Here is a 25,952-nt window from a genome sequence, read left to right on the forward strand (position 1 = left end):
GTACTGCTCATGTTCTCGTAATTTGAGGTCCGACCACCGGTTCCTGAGCTGATCTTTCGATCGTCGTATTCCGAAATTCCGGTGCAGACTCCTGACGACTTTCGCCATGATCTTGGCCTTTCTGATATTGGGGTTGGGGTAAGGTCCATACTTTCCATTATAGTCGGCCTTCTTCAGGATGTCCACCATCTCCAACATCTCCCCAAAGGACATATTTGAGTCCTTAAATCTCCTTCTGGATCGGGACGTTTCAGGCTCCGGCCTTTCCTCCTCCTCCTCCTCCTCGTTGCTACAATTAGCATGCACCTGCTGTCTATCCGCCATGTGCTCTTCCCCCACTGCGCCAAACGAAAAGGAGCGGGGGAATAGACTAGAAAGAACGTCAGGGGCGGGCGGAGTTATACGCATGCGCAGTGTGTATAAAGCGTAACACACGTGCGTATTACGTACGATCTGTGAGCGGAGGAAGGAGCATCGGAGACGCCGATCATGATAACGAAGGTAAGATCTAAACTTGCGCCTATACTGCTTCGAAATGGAAGCCTATATTGTAACAAGATTAGGGGAGTTTTGCCTGACATTAGGGTTTGTCTTGTGTTGTGTCTTGCAGAGAAAATGGATGGGTTCAACGACCACAATTTCCTGCCCCTGTTCATAGACAAGTATAGGGAGCTGCCCTGTCTGTGGCAAGTGAGACACCCCCACTATAATCACAAACAGAAGAGGCAGGCAGCGCTGGAGAAACTGCTGGAGTTGGTGAAGCCGGTGGTCCCCACAGCAACCATCCCTTATTTAAAAGCCAAAATTGGTGGCCTGAGGAGCACTTATCTTAGGGAGCGCAAGAAGGTCACAGATTCCCAGAGATACGGAGCTGCAGCAGATGACGTTTATGTCCCCAGACTGTGGTACTATGAGAGACTGCGATTTCTGTCAGACCACACTGAAATCAGGGAATCCCTCTCCACTCTTCCTTCCACTCTTCCTTCCACCCCAGCTGAGGCTTCTGATGTCCAACCTGGGCCTTCCAGCCAGGAAGAAGTGGAGGAGCCCAGCTGGAGTCAGGTATAGCATTCTTCTACAGATTTCTGGTCAATAAATAAATGATGTTTACTAGATGTTATTATTGATCACTAATTGCTGATTAAAAAAAGTGTTTTACATATCAATAGACAGTAGTGGGCACCCAAAATTGGGACAAGAATGAAAAATGCTGGGCTCAGAAGGATAGTCTGTTATATTTGTTAACATTCAATTTGCAGCAGTCAGGAGGTGAAAATTGTGTGTGATTGATGTGATTGAAACTATGTCCCTTTTTCATACACAGGAAGACCTCAGCCAGGAGGAGGTTGTGGAATGTGGCAGTCAGGAGGAGGTTGTGGAATGTGGCAGTCAGGAGGAGGCAGGGGTTAGTGGCAGCCAGGAGGAGGCGGGGCTAAGTGTCAGCCAAGAGAAGCCTGGGACCAGTCGCAGCCTGACTGATTCTCAGGTCCCTCCCCTCTGCCTGCCATATAAACGAGCCAGGAAGGCCACTCCGAGTCCCGTGCAGGATTCAGCGTTCAGGCTGATCCAGGAGGCTTCTGCGTCCCTCAGAGCCTTACCCACTCCTGAAGAGGCCTTTGCCTGCATGGCTGCCACCAAATTGCAGGGCATGCAGGAGGGTCAACGCAGGCTCTGTGAGGACCTGCTTTATAAAGTCCTACGTAAGGGGGTGAGTGGGGAACTAACACCCAAGACCGACGTGGTTGAGTTGGACCATCCTCCTCCTCCTCCTCCTGCTGCCACAACTCCACCACCACAGCCACAGCCACCGCGTGGAAGGAGGCGTGGAAAGAAGACCAGAGAGTGATGACCCTGGGTTCAGTCTGGTCTGACAGAAGATGCAGTCTCTTGTATGACCACAGCCTGGGGACACAGATGTCATCTGCTGCTTTCCGGATCTCTGGGACTTCTGGACCAGACTGCCCTCCCTTAGATAAGGACTCCTCAGGCCACCAATTTGGCTTTCAAATTATTGATGTCTGCCCTGGGGGTCCAAGGCTTCGCCCACTTCTGCAGTTTCTCCAGCGTTGCCTCCCTCTTTGTTTAGTTGTGACCCCTTAATAAAATTTTTTAGGTAAATTATACTCTCCTGTGTGTATTTTCATCCAAAAAGGACAGTTTGTTGGTGAGGATTCAGGTACATTTCTAACATAAAATGTGAAATTAACAAGGGACAACAACACCAAACAATCTCCTACAGATTAAATAGAACAACATATCAATGTTGTTGTGGGAACTTGTCACAAAAAACACACACAAACATTTTCGGGAGTACAAATCAAAATCGCAAAAAAAATAAAAATAAAATACAAACACAAAAAAAGAATCTACATTAAAGCCAAAAAATATATAAAAAATATACCAAAATATGTTGTCAGATGTGGGAAATCAAAATATATTGAGGGAATCACGATAAATAGTAACGAAATAAGTTTGTGAGAAGTGTGTGTGAATACGAGCAGCAAAACTACTTAATTCTTTCACATTATAAAGAAGAAGAGAGTGCGCTGTATTAAACCATTTTGAACATTGCAGCGTGAGGAAAGTGCTGTATCCATTGCGAACGCTAAGTTTACCAGAACGAGCTTTTCCGTCTTGGAATTTCTTCTGAGCATGCGTGGCACTTTGTGCGTCGGAACAGGCCACACACGGTCGGAATTGACGCGATCGGATTTTGTTGTCGGAAAATTTTATCTCCTGCTCTCCAACTTTGTGTGTCGGAAAATCCGATGGAAAATGTCCGATGGAGCCCACACACGGTCGGAATTTCCGACAACACGCTCCGATCGGACATTTTCCATCGGAAAATCCGACCTTGTGTACGGGGCATAACAGTTTATGGCCAGCTGACTGGGGAAAGGAGAAGCAGCAAACTAATGGATGCTCTTTCTATTACTCAGCTCATTCCTTCTGAAAGCTTGCTCCTTGCACTGCAGCACAACTGATTGGGTCCTTTATTGTTTATCCCTCTCCCAGTCTGAGCTCTGATGTACAGGCATTACGAGAGTCTGATACCAGGTCAAGTTAAAGTACTTATATTACTTGTATTTTAAGGATGTATTAATATATACAGAGTTGCATGATTTGTGTCTTCTTGTAGTTGAGATATGAGCGTTAAGCCTTCTTCTAGCGGTAGTGCTTATGCCCCCTCCCAAAAAAAGGATCTGCAGTAGAACGCTTTTTGTAGGGCAGTCATTTTGCATTGTGGGAATGAACATGCCGAAACTGCTAGCCAGATGTTCAGCTCACAGTTGCGGTGCAGCCACATTCACTCACGTTGCAAAATTCACTGTCTGTTAGACTCTTCATGTAGTGTTCCAATGGGCACAGTGGCTGCATATGATGGGCACAAGTGGCTGCATTTGATGGGCACAATGGCTGCATATGATGGGCACAAGTGGCTGCATATGATGGGCACAGTGGCTGCATATGATTGGCACACGTGGCTGCATATGATGGGCACTCGTGGCTGCATATGATGGGCACAATGCCTGCATATGATGGGCACAGTGGCTGCATATGATGGGCACAGTGGCTGCGTTTGATGGGCACAATGGCTGCAATTGATGGGCACAGTGGCTGCATTTAATGGGCACAGTGAGGCTGCAATTGATGGGGGGGGGGTTCAGTATTTTTCAGTTTGTTTGCACCCCCCAAAAAAATTTTGAGCACCAGCCGCCACTGCTTTTAGTTTGCTGAATATAGTGTATTGAAGCATTTGCCTTTTTCAAATACAACACTGTTTTCAAAATATCAAAATAAGAGATCAGTGGAAATATACCACATAGAAAATATGTTTAAAGGGGTTGTAAAGGTATACATTTTTTCACCTCAATGCATTCTATGCATTAAGGTGAAAAAACTTTTGATAATACCGCCGCCCCCAGCCCCATCGTTTTACTTACCTGACACCTCGAAACTCAGCCGCTCGCTCCCGACCTCCATTCCGCCGCTCAGCCTGGTTGCTGATTGGCTATAATGGATGGATTGAAAGCAGCGCAGCCATTGGCTCGCGCTGCTGTCAATCACATCCAATGACGCAGTGCAACGGGGGCGGGGCCGAGTGATACAGCGAGCGGCTATACCCGCCGGCTGTATCACGGGAGCGTGCCCGCAATAACTAACCACCATGCGAGGGAGCTCGTATTAAGGTGGTTAGCTATTGCGGGGAGGAGCTGAGACAGCCGCCGAGGGACCCCAGAAGAGCAGGTTCGGGGCCACTCTGTGCAGAACGAGCTGCACAGTGAAGGTAAGTATAACATGTTTGTTATTTTTTTTTTTTTTTTTAAATTTACCTTTACAACCCCTTTAATAGTTCACAATAAAAAAAAAAACATAAATAAAGCCAAAAAGACACTTTCTCTGTAATGATACAAAACAAAATTATATACAAAAATATTCAAGACTTCTCAAATCCCACAAAATATCATAAAACATTCAAAGTTAGATTAGTATCCATCCATCCTATACGGCAGGAGTTCCTTAAAAGGGGTTGTAAAGTCAGAAGGTTTTTCTGTCTTAAATGCATTCTATGCATTAAGATAAAAATCCTTCTGTGTGCAGCAGCTGCCCCAGCACCCCTAATACCTACCTGAGCCCCATCTCTCTCCAGCGATGTCCACGAGTGTCTCGGCCCGCAGAGACCCTCCCTCCTGATTGGCTGAGGCATAGCAGTGGCTCCATTGGCTCCCGCTGCAGTCAAATTCACTTAGCCAATCAGGAGAGAGAGGGGGCAGTGCCAAATCGGGGCTCCATGTCTAAATGGACACAGGGAGCTGTGACTCGGCTCAGGTGCCCCCATAGGAAGCTGCTTGCTGTGGGGGCACTCGACAGGAGGGAGGGGCCTGGAGAGCCGAAGAGGGACCCGAGAAGAGAAGGATCTGGGCTGCTCTGTGCAAGTCCACCGCACAGAGAAGGTAAGTATAACATGTTGGTTATTTTTAGAGAAAAAAAAACGAGACTTTACAATTACTTTAACTTAGAGTATCCATATGCCTTGTGGGTATGGAAACCAAATGATGGGGTATGGACCTAGATCTGAATATTTCAAGCAACCAATCAACAATCATATCACTTAACTCAGACGTCTTCCTGTTTTTGCTACATGATATGTTGAAGTGCTTACTAAATGTACCTTGATTCCACATTTTGAAAGCGCATGAATAATTCCAAACGCCAAAACTTTTTTTCAGCTCTTCTGTTCCTAGCTGTCCATATGTAAAGTAAAATCAAGCTATTGACATCTTTTGATGTCTAACTGCTACTTAATAGGACTAGTGATACTGATGATTTCAACAGTCTGACGACGGGGGTGTGGATACAAGAACCCATGTGCTAAAAAGTAGTGTAATAAAGTAAAGTAATGTAATAAATATCTGGTCAGATCTCATAGAGTGAAACTCTGTTGCAGTATGATGGCAGCAGGCGTAAACAAATAGATTGCTCACAGATCAATGAAGATACAAATGTTTCTCTCAAAGCTTACAATCAAATGTAGCATGTAAGTCTCAGACTCATAGTTCATATGTTCATTATTTTCTTAAAAGCTACAAATCCAAAAAAAAAAATGGAAATGACCATAACATGTTAAAGCTTATATGAGATTTTAGTGATTGGGACTACATATATTTTAAAAGGAACGTTAAAGGAACACTCAAGGCAATGTTTCCTTACCCTAATGCCAGTGTAAAGACTTACTTTATGTGATACCTTCTGATGTCCACATCTTCTTTCTTCCACCCAATTCTGCTCACCCCCCCCCCCCCAGCAGTGGTGCTCCTGTCCATTGCTCTGGTGACTCCATGTACTCTCCCCTACCTGTAAGATCAGGAAAGCTGCGATCTGTGGCTGGGATTGAGAGGCAGATAATGGGGGAGTTTTGTAAGTGTTTGGGCACACTGGGCAATTTACATGTATTGAGTGGATTGAGTTTAAATAAAAACTGAGCCTAGGTATCACTTTAAATTTTAAATGTTAATGGTTGTGTATGAGGGCTTGGGAACTATGAGAAAAAAAAGGGCTGTGTACAGAAGGGTGGAAGCCTTTTTCAACATAATTACACTACATGTTTATACCTCTGGTTACCGTCAACAAGTACAAATTAACAGGAGCCATTCAGAGCCTCAATGTGTACAGTAGTTAAACACTAAGAACCACATTTAACATAAATAATTCTAACATCCTAAAACTGGGATCCTATAGAACAGGAGTCTCCAAACTTTCTGAACAAAGGGTCAGTTTACTATCCTCCAGACTTTGAGAGGGTCGGACTGTGGCCAGTGTAGAAAATGCCCCCCCCCGCATCAATGGGTAAAAGAATGCCCCATCATTGTTATCAGTGGGAGGAATAGTAGAGTGACAGGAGCAAGCAGGGAGGAGTGGAGTGGGTGAGGTTAAATTGGCCTAAAATATCGGCCACAAAAACCGGCATCATATATCGGCCATCGACCGACCCAATTTCTAAATATCGGTATCGCCATCGGCCAAAAAAAACCCCGTATCGGTCGACTTCTAGTGCCAAGGGCCTAATAAAGGCGAGCAAAGGGCCAAATCCGACCCCCGGGGCCACAGTTTGGAGACCACTGGTATAGACTAACAATATACTTCAGTCTAGTCTTGCTGGATGTAAAACGTCTACCAATATTAATCAGTGTGATGTCAATTTTACTCTATTGAATACCCACTCATCTTGCATACTTGTCAATGTTTAGCAAATCTTTAACAATAATATTTTACATAATAATAACAATAATATTTTACATGGATCTTCATCTTTATCTATTTTTTTTTTTTTCAGCATGGACGAACCCCTTTACATCTTGCAGCCCACAAAGGACACCTTAATGTGGTCCAGATCCTGTTAAAAGCTGGATGTGAGCTGAACATACAGGATGATGTAAGTAAAATCTATGTTTCCACTTACTATTCCAGTGACAACAGTTTCACCAAACAGGAAGTGGCGGGAGCTCTACAGCATCAACACAGACAGAAATATAAATTCACATTTTTAAAAGAGTAGGGAACAGCTTGTATCTGTCTGTATCTGAGTTGTATTGCTGTTCATGGTTTTGTCCCATATTTCCGCTCACTTCCTGCCTGGGGAGGAGAAGTCTCTCTAACATAGCTCCGGATAGCAGAAAAAACCTGAGAGGGGTTTCAGTCCTTCACCATTCTATCCAGAAGTAAAACACTAAGTTTTTAATAGACATACAGTACTATGCAAAAGTTTTAGGCAGCTGTAAAAAAATGCTGTAAAGTAAGAAGTCTTTAAAATACATATATTTAAATTTTTGATTTTCCTTAATTTACAAAATGCAAATTGAAAGAAGAAACATCTAAATCAAATCAATATTTGGTGTGACTATCATTTTGCTTCAAACCAGCATCTATTCTTACACTTGCACACTTTGTACACATGCATAAAGTCAGGGATTTTGTAGGATAGTCAGGTGGAGGATTAACCAATTATACCAAGCAGGTTCTGATGATCATGAATTTTATATATAGGTTAAAACGCAGTCATTAACTGAAACAGAGCTGTGTAGGAGACCTAAAACTGGGTGAGGAACAGCCAAACTCTGCTATTAAGGTGAAGTTGTAGAAGACAGTTTCATGTCACAGGTCATACACCAAGGCAAGACTGAGCAGTAGGGATGAGCTTCGAGTTCGAGTCGAACTCATGTTCAACTCGAACATCGGCTGTGCGCAAGTTCGCCGAACAGCAAACAATTTGGGGTGTTCGCGGCAAATTCGAATGCCGCGGAACACCCTTTAAAAGTCTATGGGAGAAATCAAAAGGGCTAATTTTAAAGGCTTATATTCATGGTATTGTCATAAAAAGTGTTTGGGGACTTGGGTCCTGCCCCAGGGGACATGGATCAATGCAAAAAAAAGTTTTAAAAACTTTAAATCTTTATCCCTTTAAATGTCGTACCTGGGGGGTGTCTATAGTATGCCTGTAAAGGGGCGCATGTTTCCCGTGTTTAGAACAATCTGACAGCAAAATGACATTTCAAAGGAAAAAAAGTCATTTAAACTACTCGCGGCTATTAATGAATTGCCGGTCCGAAGTTACACATAAAAGTTCATTGATAAAAACGGCATGGGAATTCCCCACAGAGGAACCCCGAACCAAAATTTATTTAAAAAAATGACGTTGGGGGTCCCCCTAAATTCCATACCAAGCCCTTCAGGTCTGGTATGGATTTTAAGGGGAACCCCGTGCCAAAATAAAAAAAAAAAAACGGCGTGGGGTCCCCCCAAAAATCCATACCAGACCCTTATCCGAGCACGCATCCTGGCAGGCCGCAGGAAAAGAGGGGGGGACGAGAGAGCGCCCCCCTCCTGAACCGTACCAGGCCACATGCCCTCAACATTGGGAGGGTGCTTTGGGGTAGCCCCCAAAACACCTTGTCCTCATGTTGATGAGGACAAGGGCCTCATCCTCACAACCCTGGCCGGTGGTTGTGGGGGGTCTGCGGGCGGGGGGCTTATCGGAATCTGGAAGCCCCCTTTAACAAGGGGACCCCCAGTTTTTAAAACTTTTTTTTGCATTGATCCATGTCCCCTGGGGCAGGACCCAGGTCACCAAACACTTTTTATGACAATAACTTGCATATAAGCCTTTAAAATTAGCACTTTTGATTATTCATGTTCGTGTCCCATAGACTTTAACGGTGTTCGCGTGTTCGAACAAATTTTTTGCCTGTTCACAAGTTCTGGTGCGAACCGAACATGGGGGTGTTCGGCTCATCCCTACCGAGCAGAGCAACAAGACACAAGGTAGTTATACAGCAAGGTCTCTCCCAGACAAATATTTCAAAGCAGACTGGGGTTTTAAAATGCGCTGTTCAAGCCCTTTTGAAGATGCACAAAGAAATGGGCAACGTTGAGGACTGTAGACGCAGTGGTTGGCCAAGGAAACTTAATGCAGCAGATGAAAGACACATCATGCTTACTTCCCTTCGACATCGGAAGATGTCCACCAGTACAGAACTGCTGTAAACCAGTGGGACACAGAATGCATTAAGGGGAAAAACCTTGAGGTTTTACACCCCTTTAGGAACTATCCTCAAGGTAAAAAAGAACAAGGAGTCTTGAAGTAATATGCAGCCAATTATTATTGCTTGATCCCCGAGTCCTGATCTCAACATCATCAAGTCTGTCTGGAATCACATGAAGAAACAGAAGGATTTGAGGCAGCCTACAGCCACAGAAGATCTGTGGTTGGTTCCCCGAAATGTTTGGAACAATATACCTGCTGGATTCCTTCAAAAAATGTGTAAATGTGTACCTAGAAGAATTGATGCTGTTGTTAAGGCAAAGGGTAGTCACACCAAATATTTATTTGATTTGGATTTCTCTCCTGTTCATTTACTTTTCATTTTAATTGATAAAAATAAACTATTAACACTTCTTTTTCTAAGCGTATTCTTAACGAACACCATTTTCCACACCTGCCTAAAACTCTTGCACAGTAGTGTATATTGTAAAGTATAATATACTGTATATATATATATATATATATATATTGCATCTACAGTTTCCCAAGTTGAAAGATCTACAATTTATAGTCAATAGTTTTATCCACATCTCTATTAAATCTATTAAAATCATTTCTCTTAACACTATAATTTCTGGATTGCTGCATTCATAGGGAACATACATTTTAGTAAATTTTTCCAGTCAAGCTGCTTGGTATTGCCAGCAAAACATTTTTGAAGCAACATATGGTGCTTTCAAATTGTAAAGCTATTTTTGCATTTTAAGCAGTGTAAAAAAAATGCATTTGCATTAAAAAAACATTGCACTCAGTTTTTCTTTTCATTATTACAACATTATTTGTGATTAGAACACAGTATACAAGGACACTGGAATAGACATTTCTTAAATGAAAACTATTTTTAAGTTTTTAAATTCTGAATTCTACGCTGATATCAAAGATACAGATTAATGCAGCTTTGTTGCAATTGCAATGTGACAGAAAATAACTCCCATATACCTTTAGTATGCCTGTCATGACCTGTCTGTCGCTCATGCCTACACCCGTTAACAATGTGGACTATTTTTAATACCAAAGTACAAAGAGCAGCAATCTTGAATGTACTGTTCAATAAACTGTTACACTAAACTGTTAAAATCTGAAATTTCTTATAGTCTGAAAATCTATTGTGTAAACAGTTAAGATGTAACATCATGGACAAGCCACTAATTTAGTATAAAGTTTAGAGAAGAAATTATACAAAGAGCAGACATTAGCTATGATCTTCATTCAGGAAGAAAAAGGTTTTGTACATGGTTAAATAGAAAGTTTGTAAAAAAATTGTGATTAAAGACTAAACCTTACTCAAAACAGAAAAAATAAAATATCAGGAATGTTACTTACCTTCAGTGAGATGTGTCCCTTGTGCTGCTGTGTCCGCCTTTTGTCAAAATCTTCCTCCTCTGAACTCACCCCTCTGTCGTAATCTTCTAGTGTGGTGTGGCTCAATAGAATGAAGGGCTGTCACATGCTTTCATCAAGAGTGCTTGACCATCCTCATCCTTTCTGCTCAGCTCCTCCATTCATAAAAGCCATACCCCAGGGTGGCGGATCTTTCAGTCACCCGCCCGTCCTCCATTCATTGATCCTGTTTAGATCATAGAAACTGCAGTAAAGGCTTCTCAAAAAGGAGTGGCTGGCCAGAAATGACAGGCATAGTCAGGCTCTCTTGATGAGATCCTGTGACAGCGCCTTAGTTGTATTCTCCCTGTGATGCTCCCCCCTGCCAATCCTACAATGTGGAGGGGGGGACGGAAGAGAAAGATTTCAATGTAAGGAGGACACAGAGGCACATGGGACACATCTCACCGAAGTAAGTAGTATCCCTTTTGCAGATTTATTTTTTAAACAGATAGAGCGATTGGTTTTACTCTTTGTATTGCATAAAATAGGCAGTAGCTGTAGAATTGCCTTCATACTTAAAGGAGAAGTCCAGCCTGAGCTTTTTAGGCTGGGCTTCTCCTAAGGGTCACGAGAGTGCAATTCGTTTTGCACTCCTGTGACCCGTTTTCAGCGGAGAGATCGGTCTGAAGTCCGCTCTCCACTGACGTCACTGCCATCAGTCGAGGCACCACATCATTCTGACTTCCCAAGTCTGGATCTGCCAGCTGCCTTGATTGATGGCAGTCTCAGTGAGCCACTGGGACAGCCTCTCCCCACCCCTCCACAGCTCATCGCTCCAGTGAGCATGGAGAAGCAGACTAGGAGCGATGCTGACTGATAGTCAGCATCGCTCTGCTCAGGGAGGAGTGAGAACAGAGCCATCGGCGATGTTCGGTGGCTTGGTTCTCAGTGCAAAGATGCCGGGGGACAGCTGCAGCATCGGTCTGATGCTCCATCCACCGAGGTAAGTATGATTAGAAAAAAAAAAAAAACATACTTCTCTTTTAAAGAAGTATTTAACATTAGACTTGTGAATCTGTGGCCTCAGGATTTATGTCTCATGAGATCATTACCAAATTGACTTTCTGAATAATTAGTTCATATGATAAAGCATCTGTTTTAAATTTAGAGAATATATGAGCCAGAGTAGCTTGATTTCCTAACAGCAGAACCTCTGGGTTCCTTCGGATGGTTTAAAAGAGAATTGTGGAGGAAAATGTGGTAACTTTTGTCCAAAAGACAAAAACCACTGTACATGACCATTAAATATGTAACTAATTGCCAGCTTCTGATCATCATCATCTGTAACATGTTGTCAGGAAAAGGGGCTTTGATGGGATTGTGAAAGACCAAGGACGCCCCAGGTATAAACATGATGCATTGCGACTAGCATGCCATGGGGAACAGTAGCTGTATCCACATTTTCCTGTGGGAGGGACTTAAAGGGGCACAGTCAAACAGAATATGAGCCTGCTTCTTGTATTCATAGTGTGGCTGTGCCTCAGTCCTTGTACCCACAGAATATAGACCTTTCGCTGCCAGAGCCGATGTTGCATTTTTTGCATGCTTGCTTAAAAATCATTTTAGGCCTCAAGATTACTTAAAACCTCCAAAACAATATACAGTATATTTTCTGAAAGCAGAGACCCTAGAGAATGAAAATGTGGTAGTCCAAATGTTTTATTTGTTGAAACAAAGAAATTGGGTGTCCATTAGGTGGCTTTATGGGCACCCAAAGTATTCACTGTGCCTCGTCCTAATGTACTGTATATACTTACCTATCTTCTAGGGGGATCACATATAGTCACACGGCTTAATATTGTGATTATTGAAATAACTTTGCAATTAGTACTTTACTTTTTTTAAAGATTTTAATTTTAATCAATAAATGTGTTAATTTTTATACGTATGTGCCTATAAAGTCAATTTTTTTAAAATCTCTATTGCAATTTTTTTATTTGTCACATATTAGTTTATGAAGTGCAACATTTCTGTAAAAAAATACAGTAAAGTTTTTTTTAAGGGCACACAAAAACACAGTGTATTACTGCTTTTTTTGGTAAAATAAGAAAGACAAAGCTGGACTGAGTAAACAGAGGAATCCCCACCCCTAAGGCGGAAGGGAGGGAGGAAAATAGTGGACACTGTGGGCTGCTTCTGCTGCATAGGGACGACAGACTAAAAATATCTTTACAAAAATTTTTTTTGCCTTCAAAATTTGTAACTTGTAAGGAACCTCCATCATGCTTCACTGTTGCCTGCAGATGCATTATTGTACTGTTCTCTACCCCTTCAATTCTGCTATTTTTAATTATGGACCTTCTTGGAGTCAGTCCTTTTTACTCACAACACACTTCAGCACCAAGGCCTCTTTTACACTTGTGGTATCTAAAAACTGATCGGTGACAGTTGATGCTTTCTGTATATGCATGTGTGTGAATTTTTTTTTTTTTCTTTTACAGGGAAACCAGACCGCCCTGCATCGGGCAGCTGTGGTGGGACACAGTGATATTCTGGCAGTATTGATACAAGAAGGTTGTGCTTTGGACAGACAGGATAAGGTATTAGAACTGGCTAAAAATAAATAGGAAAAAAGCTAATAAAATCATTATTTTAAATAATTATTTTATGTGTTACTAAACAAATAGTTAATAGAAATGTTCTTTAATCCAGTAAACAAACCTTTCCATGCACGCTATTGTAGAGCAGCAATAGTAATAAAAAGTGCACACTACTTTGCAATTTCCTTTTTACTCCCCTCAGGGTATTCTAACATGTAATCTTGACTTTATTGACAAACTTGAGAGCTGGCCCACCAGTCTCCAACACCTGTTTATTAGTTATTAAGTATTACCCCTTTATCAGAGCCACATCAGTAGGTAGAGAGGTTCACTGGTAGTCAGCTGGAAATGTACAAGCAGATCCCCCTAGTGAATGATGCAAGTTTACCTAAGGCGCAGCGTCTAAGCACTAACCGGTATTTACCAGAGCTCCTGTTGGAGAACATGGGTTTTGCTGCTAGTACCAGGTGCTGTACCAGGTCCCGGTCCTTAGGCTCGTGTCCCACCAGGTGGTGAGCAAGCTGAGGTCTAGTAGCAGATACAGTGGGTAGGGATCAAGCAGAAGCGTAATTGGTAAAGGCAAAGTTCAATAACAATTAGTAGCTGGATGGAATCAGATGAAAGCTTAGTCGATGTACAGGCCAAGGGGAAGTAACACGTAGCAGCTGGATGGGAGCAGACAAAAGCGTAGTCGATGAACAAGCCAAGGATGGAGGACAGGTGTTGGCGAAGATAAGGACAGCAGCAGGTTTGCAAGAGAGCAAAATATCGGCCGAACAGATCACAATAATTTGGCAAACAGGAAGTGCAGATACATGGCTTAAATCAGGAAGTTCATGGGAGATGCAAAGGGTTCAAGGTTCAGGAGAAACAAGACAAGGTTGTCTAAGGAATTTAGGCAGGGAGCTGTCCAGCATCCCTGGTGATACAGTGGGAGGAGCCACAGCCAGACACCGCAGAGGTTGCAGGTTCATCTGAATTTCCACTTAAAGCTGCAGTGTCAGTGGATATATACAGTATGCCCCATTCATGTAGTTTACATGTGCTTCCAACTAATGGTCAGTCTACATTATTCAGAGGTTTAATTTTATGGTTTGAATTCTATAGTTTGAAATGAGCACTTATTGATGCTGCCCTTGCTATAGTAATTCATTATGCCTTTTGTCAGCGATTGCCCTGTAGTTTTCTTCACCCTCTTACACTTTTAGAAGTGTCAGAAGCCTGTTGTAGTAGGTCCAATACTGGCTCCAAACTCACCATGGTGACTGGCTGCTGCCTTTGAAGCTTCCAATGCCTGAAGCTGTGTGTGTGGGAGAGTGCCTGCAAATTTTGCAGTGATAATAGTGTGTTCTGATGGTCAGCACAGGCAGATACAACATTTCCTGTTACCTGCTGAAGGCTTCACAGAGTGCTGGAGGCTTCACAGCATGACAGCCAGACACCCTGGTGGGCCAGGAGGATGCAGGCTGTCATGAAGCTTTATAAAATGACATCAATGTTACTAACAAAAGGCATGATGAACTGTTATGCAAGGACAGCAGCAGTAAGTGCTAATTAAAAACATTTTATTTATGTGAGTAGCCTAAAAAGTGTTTATTGATGAAAGTGTTTCTTTACAAGCAGTAGCAGTGGGAGAGCAGTTGTTACCAGGATTTTTATATTTGCATATCAGAAAGCTCCAGGTCTAAGGGACTTAAAGGCCATATGCCCACGGACGTTTTTACAGCTGCTTTTTTGAGCATTTTTTGCAGCTTAAAAGTGCCTCTCCATGTTAGCCTATGGCCTCATGCCCACCATGGCATTTTTGAGCTGTAAATGGCATAGCCATTTTTAAGCTGCAAAAAAAAAAACAGGACCAGTTTGTTCTGAGGCTCCAGCGCTAGAGCTGTAAAAATGTTAGACGCCGGCAAAAGGTGTTAAACGCAATTTAACGAGACTTAACGCTGTGTGAAGCCTCGTCCAGCATTTCTGTCTCTATTCAAAATCAATGGTTCCCTATGGGAGCCCATTGATTTGAATAGACGTCGCACCAGAAGATCCATACCAGACCCTTATCCAAGCACGCAGCCCGGCAGGTCAAGAAAGGGGGGTGAGCGAGCACTCCCCTCTCCTGGACCATACCAAGCCACATGCCCTAAACATGGAGGGTTGGCGCTTTGGGGCAGGGGGGGCCCTTTGCCCCCCACCCCAAAGCACCTTGTCCCCATGTTGATAAAGACAAGGGCCTCTTCCTGACAACCCTGGCCTTGGTTGTCGGGGTCTGCGGGCGGGGGGCTTATCGGAATCTGGGAGCCCCCTTTAATAAGAGGGCCCCCAGATCCTGGCCCCCCACCCTATATGAATGAGTATGGGGTACATCGTACCCCTACCCATTCACCTGGGGGAAAAAGCCAATAAAAAAAAACACACTACACAGGTTTTTAAAGTAATTTATTAGGCAGCTCCGGGGGTCTCTTCCGACTTCTCTGTTCTCTCTGGCCTCTTCTCCGCGCTCTTTGGCCTTTTCTCCCGCTGTTCGGTGTCTTCTGCCGGGCTCCTCCGCTTTCTTCTGCTCTTTTGCTAGCGGTTGCCTGGTCTTTTCCGTTGTCTTCCTCCCTCTTCTCTTCTTCCGATGTTGACTCAATGTTCTCTCCCACTGTAATGCCATGTACGTGGTGCGCAACAACTTATATAGGCATGGGGCGGGGTCACGGGTGATGTCATCCGGTCACCCCACCCCTTATGATGTCACAGTCCCGGGGGATGATTTTTTTTGGTGTGGGGGTTCCCCTTAAGATCCATACCAGACCGAAGGGTCTGGTATCATCTTGGGGGGGGAACCTCAAGCAAATTTTTTTGTTTATTTTTGCGTTCCCCCCTCAAGATTCTCAGCACGCAAGTCGGATCCTCTTGATCCGACTTCTGGTGGGACCTCTAATCAAATCAATGGATTCCCATAGGGAACCATTGATTTTGAATAGAGACAGAGAAACGCAGCTGAAAGTCAGCGCGGAGTAACGTGCATTGAATTCAATGCAAAACACGGATAAAATCGTGCTTTTAACGCCGCTTTTTTCCAGGCATCTGTACTGGCTTTACAGCCCATTTTTTAAAATGTCTGTGGGCATATAGCCTAAGGAGGCGTGCTGGAGACATAGGAGGGCACATGCAGTCATCCAGTATTTTTTATTGTTACGATTTTACCTCATTTTTTGATGGATATTCCCTAATAAAAATTTAATACCTGCCAGAATCCAGACCCTTTAAAACATGATATGTTCAACTATATACTCAAATTTGATGTCCACATACTGTATCTTCAGGCAAGGGCACTCCCTTTGCCTGCACAAACCAGCCACACCCAACCTCAACCCTTAAGCCTAGTACACACGGGCCGAATGTCATGTGTCATTGGCTGGTTTAATAAAAACCGGCTGACATTCAGCCTGTGTGTATGGCAGCTGGCCCGACAGAAGCCGGCTGGTCCGACAGAAGCCACAACGTGTGTATATATATATATATATATATATATATATATATATATATATATATATATACAGTATGTATTACAGTGTTGAAGTGGATAAGTATTGGTTAGTCTTTAAAACTGGTGAGAATCTTACATCTCTATTAGATCTCCCATCAGCTGTGTAGTACAAGGGCCTGTTCAGGTGGATCCTCCTATTCACAGGTTTTGGTAAATCTAAAGGAAATTGTACAGAGATTGTACAATCAGAATGCATAGTGTATGGCTATCCTTATACATGTACATAGGAGGGAGTGGGCAGAGACACTCAGCTGCCAGACCTGTTAACATCTGCATCAACTTCTGCATTTGCATAGACGAAACTCACGTCCCCGCACACTTTTTTTGGGGTCCGTTTTGGAGCGTTTGTGTTCATTGTGCATAGTGCACAGTTTGAGGGCAAGTGGAGTCTGGTGCGTTTTTTACTGTGCCTTTTGGTGCGTTGCAGCATGTTTGATGCATGGCCTGCTAACTGGGCTTGGGGTGATGTTAACATTTAATGGCAACATAAGCACGATGCACGTTTGAAGCACGTTTCTGAAACATGACAAAGCGTGGGTTTTTTGTGCAGTTTACCATGCATTTGGAAACACACAGATATGAATAGAGCCTTTTTGTTGTTGTGTAAACACACCAATTTCACTTTCAGGCCCCATTCACACCTAGCGTAGTGGGAGTACACTCCCACTCATTTTTTCTGTGACACACATAGGGCAGCCCATTGATTTCAGTGGCCTGCACTAAATGTGACCAAACAGCTCATGGGACATTTTGCTGTGTTGTATTTTGCATGTTTTTTACTGCGTGTTTTGCTGTGTTTCATGCTCGTTTTTTCCCGCCACAAAATATGTGTCTACATTTGGGGGTGCCGTTAACAAATGATAAAACAAAAAGCGCAACTAGTTCATTTTAGGTATATAAAAGTGGTCATACACTATACATCTTTAGATTTACCAAAACAATATAATAGATTGAGACATCAATCTATCCAATCACCCTATATCCAATCAGGCAGGCAACCACAGTTGATGGTATATGTAAAGGAGATTGTACAGTCAGATTGTAAAGTGTATGGTGAGCTTTACAGACTTCCAGGGACACACTTCTCCTGGTTACATTACTAAAGCTCAGCTCCACATAGGTTGTTATGTGATTGCTCAGCTCCTGCACACACTGCCAAATGAGAGATCAATGCAAGAAGGTAAAGTACTAAATGAGGAAGATCCTGGCTGTACATTCTGTGAGAATGGTGTTCAGTGACATTAATTGTATGTGCATATAGAGGTGGGTGGCAGCAACCTCCTGAAGGGGTAGGGCAGGTTCAGGGTGTGTGGTAACCACTTGCTTACCACCCCCTTCCTTCCCAGGCCAATTTTCACTGATAGGTGGCACTGATGGGCACTGATGAGGCGGCACTGGTGGATGGCATTAATGGGCACTGATAGGTGGCACGGAGAAGCGACACTGATAGGCATTGGTAGGCGGCACTGATAGGCAGCACTGATTAGTGACACTGATGATGAGGCAGTGATGGGCACTGATTGGCAGCACTGATGGGCACTGATAGGTGGCACTGGTGGGCACTGATTAGCAGTAATGATGGGCACTGAGAGATGGCACTGGTGGGCACAGATTAGCAGCACTGAAGGGCACTTATTAGCAGCACTGGTGGGCACTAAAGGGACCAATATCCCTCTAACAGAAGCTGGTTAATGGGTTTCTTCTTTTCTTCATGCTGACAGCGTTGATCACATGGTAAAGGGCCCGTTGTGATTGGCCCTTTACCTTGATCAGTGATCAGTCAAGTCCCAAGGATTCGAAGATCACAGAGCACGCCAGCCGCGTGTTCAGGGGGCGTGAGGGCAGCAAAGGAATGGGGGGAGGTCCATGTACGCCCTCCTGGAATTTTAAGCCATCTCTGTAGCTGTCTTTCTGCTATAGGGTGGGTGCCAAGTGGTTAATGAGGTCAGCGTTTGAACTCTTTCCTGTGTCTTAACGGTTTTCCAACCTAAGGGATGGATAGCAGAAAGTAATGGAGGAGTTCTCTATGGAACACACTGGAGGCTGGAGGTAAAGAAGCCTGTCCTAGAATATAAACAAAGTGTTTTTTTTTTCTGCAACAGAGGTACATTAATGATATATTGGAAGCTGGAATTTAGAGAAAAAAGGTGAACTTAGCCTTTAACAGTGATATCAAGCCTTCTTCATATTGCCCAATATGAAAAAAAAAACGAAGTTAGGTTTGGTAAATCTTGAAGAATCCCAGTATACAGTGTATAGCTGGCTTTTCATGGTCAAATTGCCCATAATTCTGAGAATTCTAAGAATCATGTGACAAGCAGTTTGAACTCCAGACTGCTGTCCTGTAGATACTGTTTTTTTTTAATAGTTTGGGGCTACTAATCAATTTGTATATTTCTAATGGTTGACAATAGGCATCATATAGGAAGGAACATGTAAAGGAAAGGAAAAGGAACACTAATGCCCCGTACACACAATAGAATTTTCAGACGGAAAATGTTTGATAGGAGCTTGTTGGCGGAAATTCCGACCGTGTGTAGGCTCCATCGGACATTTTCCGTTGGAATTTTCCGTCACACAAAATTTGAGAGCTGGTTCTCAAATTTTCCGACAACAAAATCCGTTCTCGGAAATTCCGATCGTGTGTACACAATTCCGACGCACAAAGTTCCACGCATGCTCAGAATCAAGCAGAAGAGCCGCACTGGCTTTTGAACTTCATTTTTCTCGGCTCGTCGTACGTTTTGTACGTCACCGCGTTCTTGACGGTCGGAATTTCCGACCAACTTTGTGTGACCGTGTGTATGCAAGACAAGTTTGAGCCAACATCCGTCAGAAAAAAAACATTGATTTTGTTGTCGGAAAATCCCATTGTACGGGGCATTAGAGTGTGTCACTGTCAACCTAACATCCCATCTGCACTATTTTGTGTCATACCAATACAAACAAAAGAAATAAACATGAGAATGACTAAACATTTGTAATTGCAACAATTTTCTGGGCAAAGTGGTGCATTATCTGCCAAAAATGCAGGGGTGCCAATATTTTTTGGCCATGACTGTAATACATTTTACAACAGTGGACTGAAACCTTCCATATGACGCACTGCGCAAAGCTAGCCACCCATTTTGTAATCTGATTGTACAATCACTTTTTTGGTATACCAAAAGTAACAATTCAGTGGCTTTCCTAATTGGATATAATGTCTTGTTTAGCTATGCACTATGTGGCTGTCAATAAATCAAATGGAGTATATACACAGATTGTACAATCAGATTGTAATATGTGTGGTTTGCTTTAAAAAAAACGCCAGATTTATCCTGGCTGTTATGTTCATTAAATTGAGTTGGTGTTTAATAGCGTATTTTAAGCTTTGCATCTGTCATAAAGAGACATTGCTGTGAAACGATCTTGAAGACATTGGTCTGCTGTTTTAGTGTACAAACATAAACTATTTGTACTCCCCTGTAGTCCCCATTTGTCTTGAAGCAGTAGAAATATACAGCTAAAGGTAAGTGCTACTGATCTTGAGTTACTCATCTGCTGTCATATCTCTCTCAGGATGGCAACACTGCTCTGCATGAAGCTGCTTGGCACGGATTCAGCCAATCTGTCAAACTGCTCGTTAAAGCTGGAGCTAATGTGCTTGCCAAGAACAAGGTGAGAATGGTGTCAAACATCCATCATTTGTTAACTGGATTACTCATATTTGCACAGAATGTTACTTTTTCATAGCACTTTCCATGATGCAGGATAACGGTTTTGTTAATATTGCAATTTTCTGCTATCACCTGCTAATCTATCTCTGCAATATGTTTTGTGTTCCATAATCCCCCGTTGTTGCTAGTTATGGATAAGTCATTTCTGTTATATATTGTAGTTTTGTTCATCTTCAGTTCCAAGAATTTTGTGTATCATTATTGATTTTTGTATTATCGTATTGAATTTAATTTAACCGGCCTCTTGCATTGGCTCAGGAAGTCTGAGGTTCGGAGTTTGGAGAGATAAAGGTAATATATGCATATATTGTTCACTAACTAAAACTGCAGGATAGGGAAACAAAGCTGATCAATTTAGATCATTATATTATTGAACTGCCAAATAATAGTCAATCATATTAAGCAATAACCAATATTTTTGTCTTTATTGTACTGTTCTCGCCATAAGGCAGGTAACACACCTCTCCACCTTGCTTGCCAAAATGGTCATTCCCAAAGCTGTCGAGTATTACTGCTTGCAGGATCTCGGGCTGACTTAAAAAATCTTGTAAGTACACTCTTTAATTTATATCAAGATTTTGGTTTGGTTATAGTGTTATACATTGTGAGAACAGAAAAGGCTAAGTCTAGCTTAAAGAGGAACTGCAGTCTGCTCACATAATTTGTAATAAAAACATCTTTGGCATTCTGAAGCTTCCCTCCAACCACTTTGCATATTATTTTATATATACTGTGATTCTGTACTTGCCAAATATGCTGCAGAAATCTCCCTCCACTGAGTCTGGCTGCAACCATTTTAACTGTGGGCAGCTAAAACTGCTGCCTGTTCACTTCCTGGATTTACACAGACACACAGAGGCATACCTCCTGCCCTCCAGCTCTCATTGGCCCTGTTATGACTCCCCCCCCCCCCCTTCCTGGCAAACTCTCAGGAGAGTGAGAGAGAGAGAGCTGTGCATGATGTCAAAAGCCTAGGCTAATGACCAGACAAGAAACAGGAAGTGGGCTGTATAAGGTATTTACTGGTAGAAAAAAAAAAGTTTTACTATCCAAAGTTAAAACAACAAGGGCAGAAGTAATAGATGGAAAGATGAAAAAATTACTGAAGTTCCACTTCCACCCATATTTAGGGTGTAACATGTTACATGTTTCACCTTCTGCCCCCCTCTGCCCCTTTCACCCCTGATCACTTTCCCCTGTAATAGCAAGTAGGGTTCCTCCTTCCTACAGCCACTGTCACATTTAATATCAGCGCAGCTGTGTGGGTCTCCGCTCGCACAGCCACGTTATTCATCCTCAGTGTCCAGTGAATGAGTAAAGAAGAAGCCCCCTCTACCAGTGCAGCAGAAAGACTTGTAGTTCTCAATGGATTATGAGTGTGCTGATCAGCATGCTCATAGTCCATCCACTGATCACAAGTACAATGCTTTGCAGGCTTCTGTAGGAAAAAATAATACATTTTCTGAAAAAATATGTGCATTTATTTTTTCCTGAAAGATGAGCTTAGCTTTTAGTGTTGTTGTTGTTGTTATTCTTATTATTTTGTTTATAATATTTTATTTCATACAGAATTATAGGTTAGCAGTTCATAATATTGCTTTTGAAGAGTCAGACATATCTACTGTATGTAATTACTGGTGTTCTTGCCTGGCCCCCAGACATAAATATGTGCACATATTTAGGCCTGGTTCACACCTATGCAGGTTGCAGTTTGCATATTCCATATGCATTTTGTGTTTTTCAATACATGTTTTTGAGCCATTGAAGTCTATGGAATCAAAAACCAGAAAAAGTCAGTGGGCCTTTCCATAAAATGCACAAATGTGAACGTGACCCATAGGAAACCATGTTAAATGCATTGTAGTGTGTTTCTGCAAAACTGAAAATGCACTAAAAAATGCATAGGTGTGAACAAGGTCATACTGGACAAAAAAGCAATACTAATTAGATTGTATACACATACTGTATCTTCACCTTAATAGAAACGAAATGAAAATAAATAGAAAGTCCATAATGTTATATATTGTATTTTCATGTACTACATATTTTATAAAAAAAGCTAATTATTTGTGTCAGAAGTTTTTACATGACTTTAATTGTATATTGAAATAACATATATCTCTGGGATAATTAAAAAAATGAGCATTCTGTGTAATGACCTGACAGGTTGGTTAACCTGCCTGAAACAGTTTTATGGCCACGAAACATGGTTGCTGTTTATTCCCCCCAGAGTTGTCATTCTTGCGGAACTATAAATCGCTGTCCTCATGAAAGCTGAATGGGAGTATTGCAGGAAACACGCAGGCCTGCCTTGTCAAACCCTGTCCTTTCTCTCGGGAATGCAGCCAGGACTCCAGTGACTTGCTATTGGCCACTTTACAAATCCTCCTGTGGCAATGCAATCTGCTGAGAAGGATCCTGGCAGTGGTGGCCGCTCCATACGGGGCGCAGGGGCACCGCCGCCCTAATCTAATGCGCCGGGCCCCTAATCTACATGCAGGGCTCAGGATGCATGATTTCCTATTGTTTTTTTTTTTTTTTTTTTAGAAGCACATGATTAGAGCCTGAGGCTCTAGCGTTTTGCCTGTAGAAGCAGCACAATTCCTATGTGTCCATTTAGAGGCAAATTTTAAGCTCAGCATTTAGTGAAAAAAAACCCTTCTCTTTTGTGTTTTTGAGAGCAGTTTTCTGGCAGAAAAAAAAAACGTTAAATGTGTCTAAACGCTGGTAAAAAAAAAAAAAATGCTAAAAATGAGTGCTTTTTTCTGTCAAAGAGCACTGCCTTTTTTTAAGCCAGTGTGCATGGACCCTCAAGCCGCGTATACACGATCGGATTTTCCGACGGGATTTGTGTGATGACAGGCTGTTGGCGGAAAATCCAACCGTTTGTACGCTCCATCGGACAATTGTTGTCGGATTTTCCACAGACAAATGTTGGGTAGCAGGTTTGAAAATTTTCCGCGGACAAATGTCTGTCAGATTTTCCGAGAGTGTGTACACAAGTCCGTCGGACAAAAGTCCAAAGTACAAACACGCATGCTCAGAAGCAAGGACGAGCCAGAAGCGGTCTGTCTTGTAAACTAGCGTTTGTAATGGAGACTTAACATTGGTGACGGGCAAATTATGAAATCTCCTAATGCAGCGCACAATTCTCTTCTTTAATGGGATAATAATGAAGCTGCTTTGCTGGTGATACTGATGGAGTTATTGCAAACTAATTTTCAAAGGCTTTTTTTTTCTAGTGATATCAACAATAATATTATTATGCCTTTTTTTTTTTTTTTTTTTTTTTTAGGTTACCACAAGTTAACTTAGGTTTTTAAGTTACCACAACACCATTATCCCGTCGTTTTTAGATCAAAGATACAACTATGTTTTTGTTCCTTGTCAATTTTACGTTGTATTTTTTTCAATGTAACTGCCTACTCCCAAACTGTCATTTGAAGTAAAACACGTAGTCAAGTATTATTCTCTACAATTTTTTTATTGTGTATTAAAAAAGAATACAAATAAAATTAGACATGCTATCTGCCAATAAAACTTAACCAAAAAATGCATTCTATGCATCCAAAAATATAGAAAATATAACAAATCAAATCATTATTATTCAACCAAAAAATAAAATAAAAACCTCATGTGTCCTGCTTCTTAATATAGGGGGTCAGCAATGCCAAGAGTTGGTGAAAGCAGGGGTCCGTCATCCAGAGATAATTCCGAAAATCATTCGGATTATTCTCCTGGAGCTCCCGCTGCAAAGGTATATGATATAATTGGTCACGATTAATAAAGCAACCAATTTTTGGTCTAAGAAATCCTCCTCCTACTGTTCCTGGACTGGATTTGGGTCAAAGCAATAACTCCAAGGCTAATAATTAATAACACGTTATGTCCTCCGATTCAGCAACATGTCTGGTGAGGAACGGCCGTTCAGAAAAGAACTGAAAAGCATGAAATAAAAAGCGCGAAATGAAAAGCACGAAATGAAAAGTGCGAAATGAAGAGCATGAATCAACACTCACCAAACTTCTGCTAACACGAAATTAGCAGAAAGAGCCCAAAGGGTGGCATTAAAGAGCTGAAAAAGCACGTAGTGCGTCAGTACGTTTATGTATGTTGGCCGACAATTCCTTGCCGTCTGTATGCAGGACAAAATCCAGGCACACGTCTTCGGACAAAAGTCCGAGGTTTTGTCTGTGAAAAATCCGATCATGTGTACGAGGCTTTAAAGTAACAGATTGACTGCAAGCAATGTACACATTCTATAAATTGTTCAATCACTAGCCTTGAATTACATGCCTTCCCACACCCACAAAAAAACGCGCTGCTGTTAGCAGATGCACAGAGGTGCTATTTATTCTTAATGGCACCCCCATGCCCTGGAAATCGCAGAGTGTTTTTCCATGCAGGGACCTTTTTCCCTATGTTTGCCATAGATACAGCAACCCAATAATGTGAATAGGCTGCTGTTCCTGCACAAAGCTAGCCACAGGAAAACTGTAATAGTGTGAACCTAGCCTTACATAGTTGCATACTGTTACATAGTTAACTAGGCTAAAAAAGACACATATTCATCTAAAGCTGTCCAAACACAAAGTTTAACTGTACAATCTGCCTTAAAGCGGTATTAATCTGCCTTAAAGCAGTGTTGCAGCTGATCAAGGTGATGTGGTGGCTGCATTAGTTTGCTTTTTGATGCTTTTTTTCCCTTTGTTTTCACCTGGAGATCCAGCCAATAACACACTTCCTGTCTAATGCTGGCCATATACACTATACGAAAAATCGGCCGTAAAATCGTTCATATAGACACCTCGTTCGTTTTTCGGCAAGTTAATGGGCACAAATCGATAATCGTTTGTGACGTTTTTGTGGAAAAAAACGAACGGCAAGTTTGGAAAATTTCTGCTGATTGTACGATAAATTGCAAGGTTAATGTGTTTCCCGTCTGAACTGTCTGCACTAGGTGTATGTAAAAAAACAAAAAAAAATTATTTATTTATGTCCACTGAACGATTTATCGTCATTACACGATGGCACGATCGTTTGCGGTCACGGTCGAATGTTCGTTTTTCGAAAATGTGTTCGGCCGATTTTTCGTATAGTGTATGGCCAGCATTAGGGTGTCTGCATTCTGGATTAATTAGTAGTAGTAAAGCAGACACCTTTGGACAGCAGCATTCTCAGTCTAAGGAGGGGGTAGTGTTAGACTAGCAGATTTAGATGAACTTAACTCAGCTGATTGAAGCTGAACTCCGGCTAACACTTTATAAGCAGTTACAGCAAACTGTTTTCTTTCCCTGGTATATTATTATTATTATTATTATACAGGATTTATATAGTGCCAACAGTTTACGCAGCGCTTTACAATATAAAAGTTAGATAATACAGTTATAATACAATAAGATACAAGAGGAAGAGCTTACAATCTAATAGGGTGGGGCAGGTGGTACAAAAGGTTGTAACTGTGGGGAATGAGCTGATGGAAGTGGTAAAAGATTAGTTAGAGATGTTATAGGCTTTCCTGAAGAGATGAGTTTTCAGGGATCGCCTGAAGGTAGCAAGAGTAGGGGATAGCCGGACAGGTGGAGGTAGCGCGTTCCAGAGGATGGGAGAGGCTCTGGAGAAATCCTGGAGATGAGCATGAGAGGAGGAGATGAGAGGGCTTGAGAGTAGGAGGTCTTGAGAAG

General features: G+C 42.2%; 1 protein-coding gene across 5 annotated transcripts in view; it reads left to right on the top strand.

The window, feature by feature from the left end:
- ANKRD6 (ankyrin repeat domain 6) overlaps nucleotides 1–25,952 on the top strand; it is a 345,397-nt gene that overhangs the window by 235,726 nt on the left and 83,719 nt on the right. For all 5 annotated transcript variants that reach the window (XM_073626931.1, XM_073626933.1, XM_073626934.1 and 2 more), the window contains exons 4-7: nucleotides 6,836–6,934; nucleotides 12,925–13,023; nucleotides 20,111–20,209; nucleotides 20,717–20,815. In XM_073626931.1, coding sequence (XP_073483032.1) covers nucleotides 6,836–6,934; nucleotides 12,925–13,023; nucleotides 20,111–20,209; nucleotides 20,717–20,815 — 396 coding nt within the window. The remainder of the gene's footprint in view (nucleotides 1–6,835; nucleotides 6,935–12,924; nucleotides 13,024–20,110; nucleotides 20,210–20,716; nucleotides 20,816–25,952) is intronic.

This window comes from Aquarana catesbeiana, linkage group LG04, assembly GCF_042186555.1.
Source record: "Aquarana catesbeiana isolate 2022-GZ linkage group LG04, ASM4218655v1, whole genome shotgun sequence".
NCBI classification, from domain to species: domain Eukaryota; kingdom Metazoa; phylum Chordata; class Amphibia; order Anura; family Ranidae; genus Aquarana; species Aquarana catesbeiana.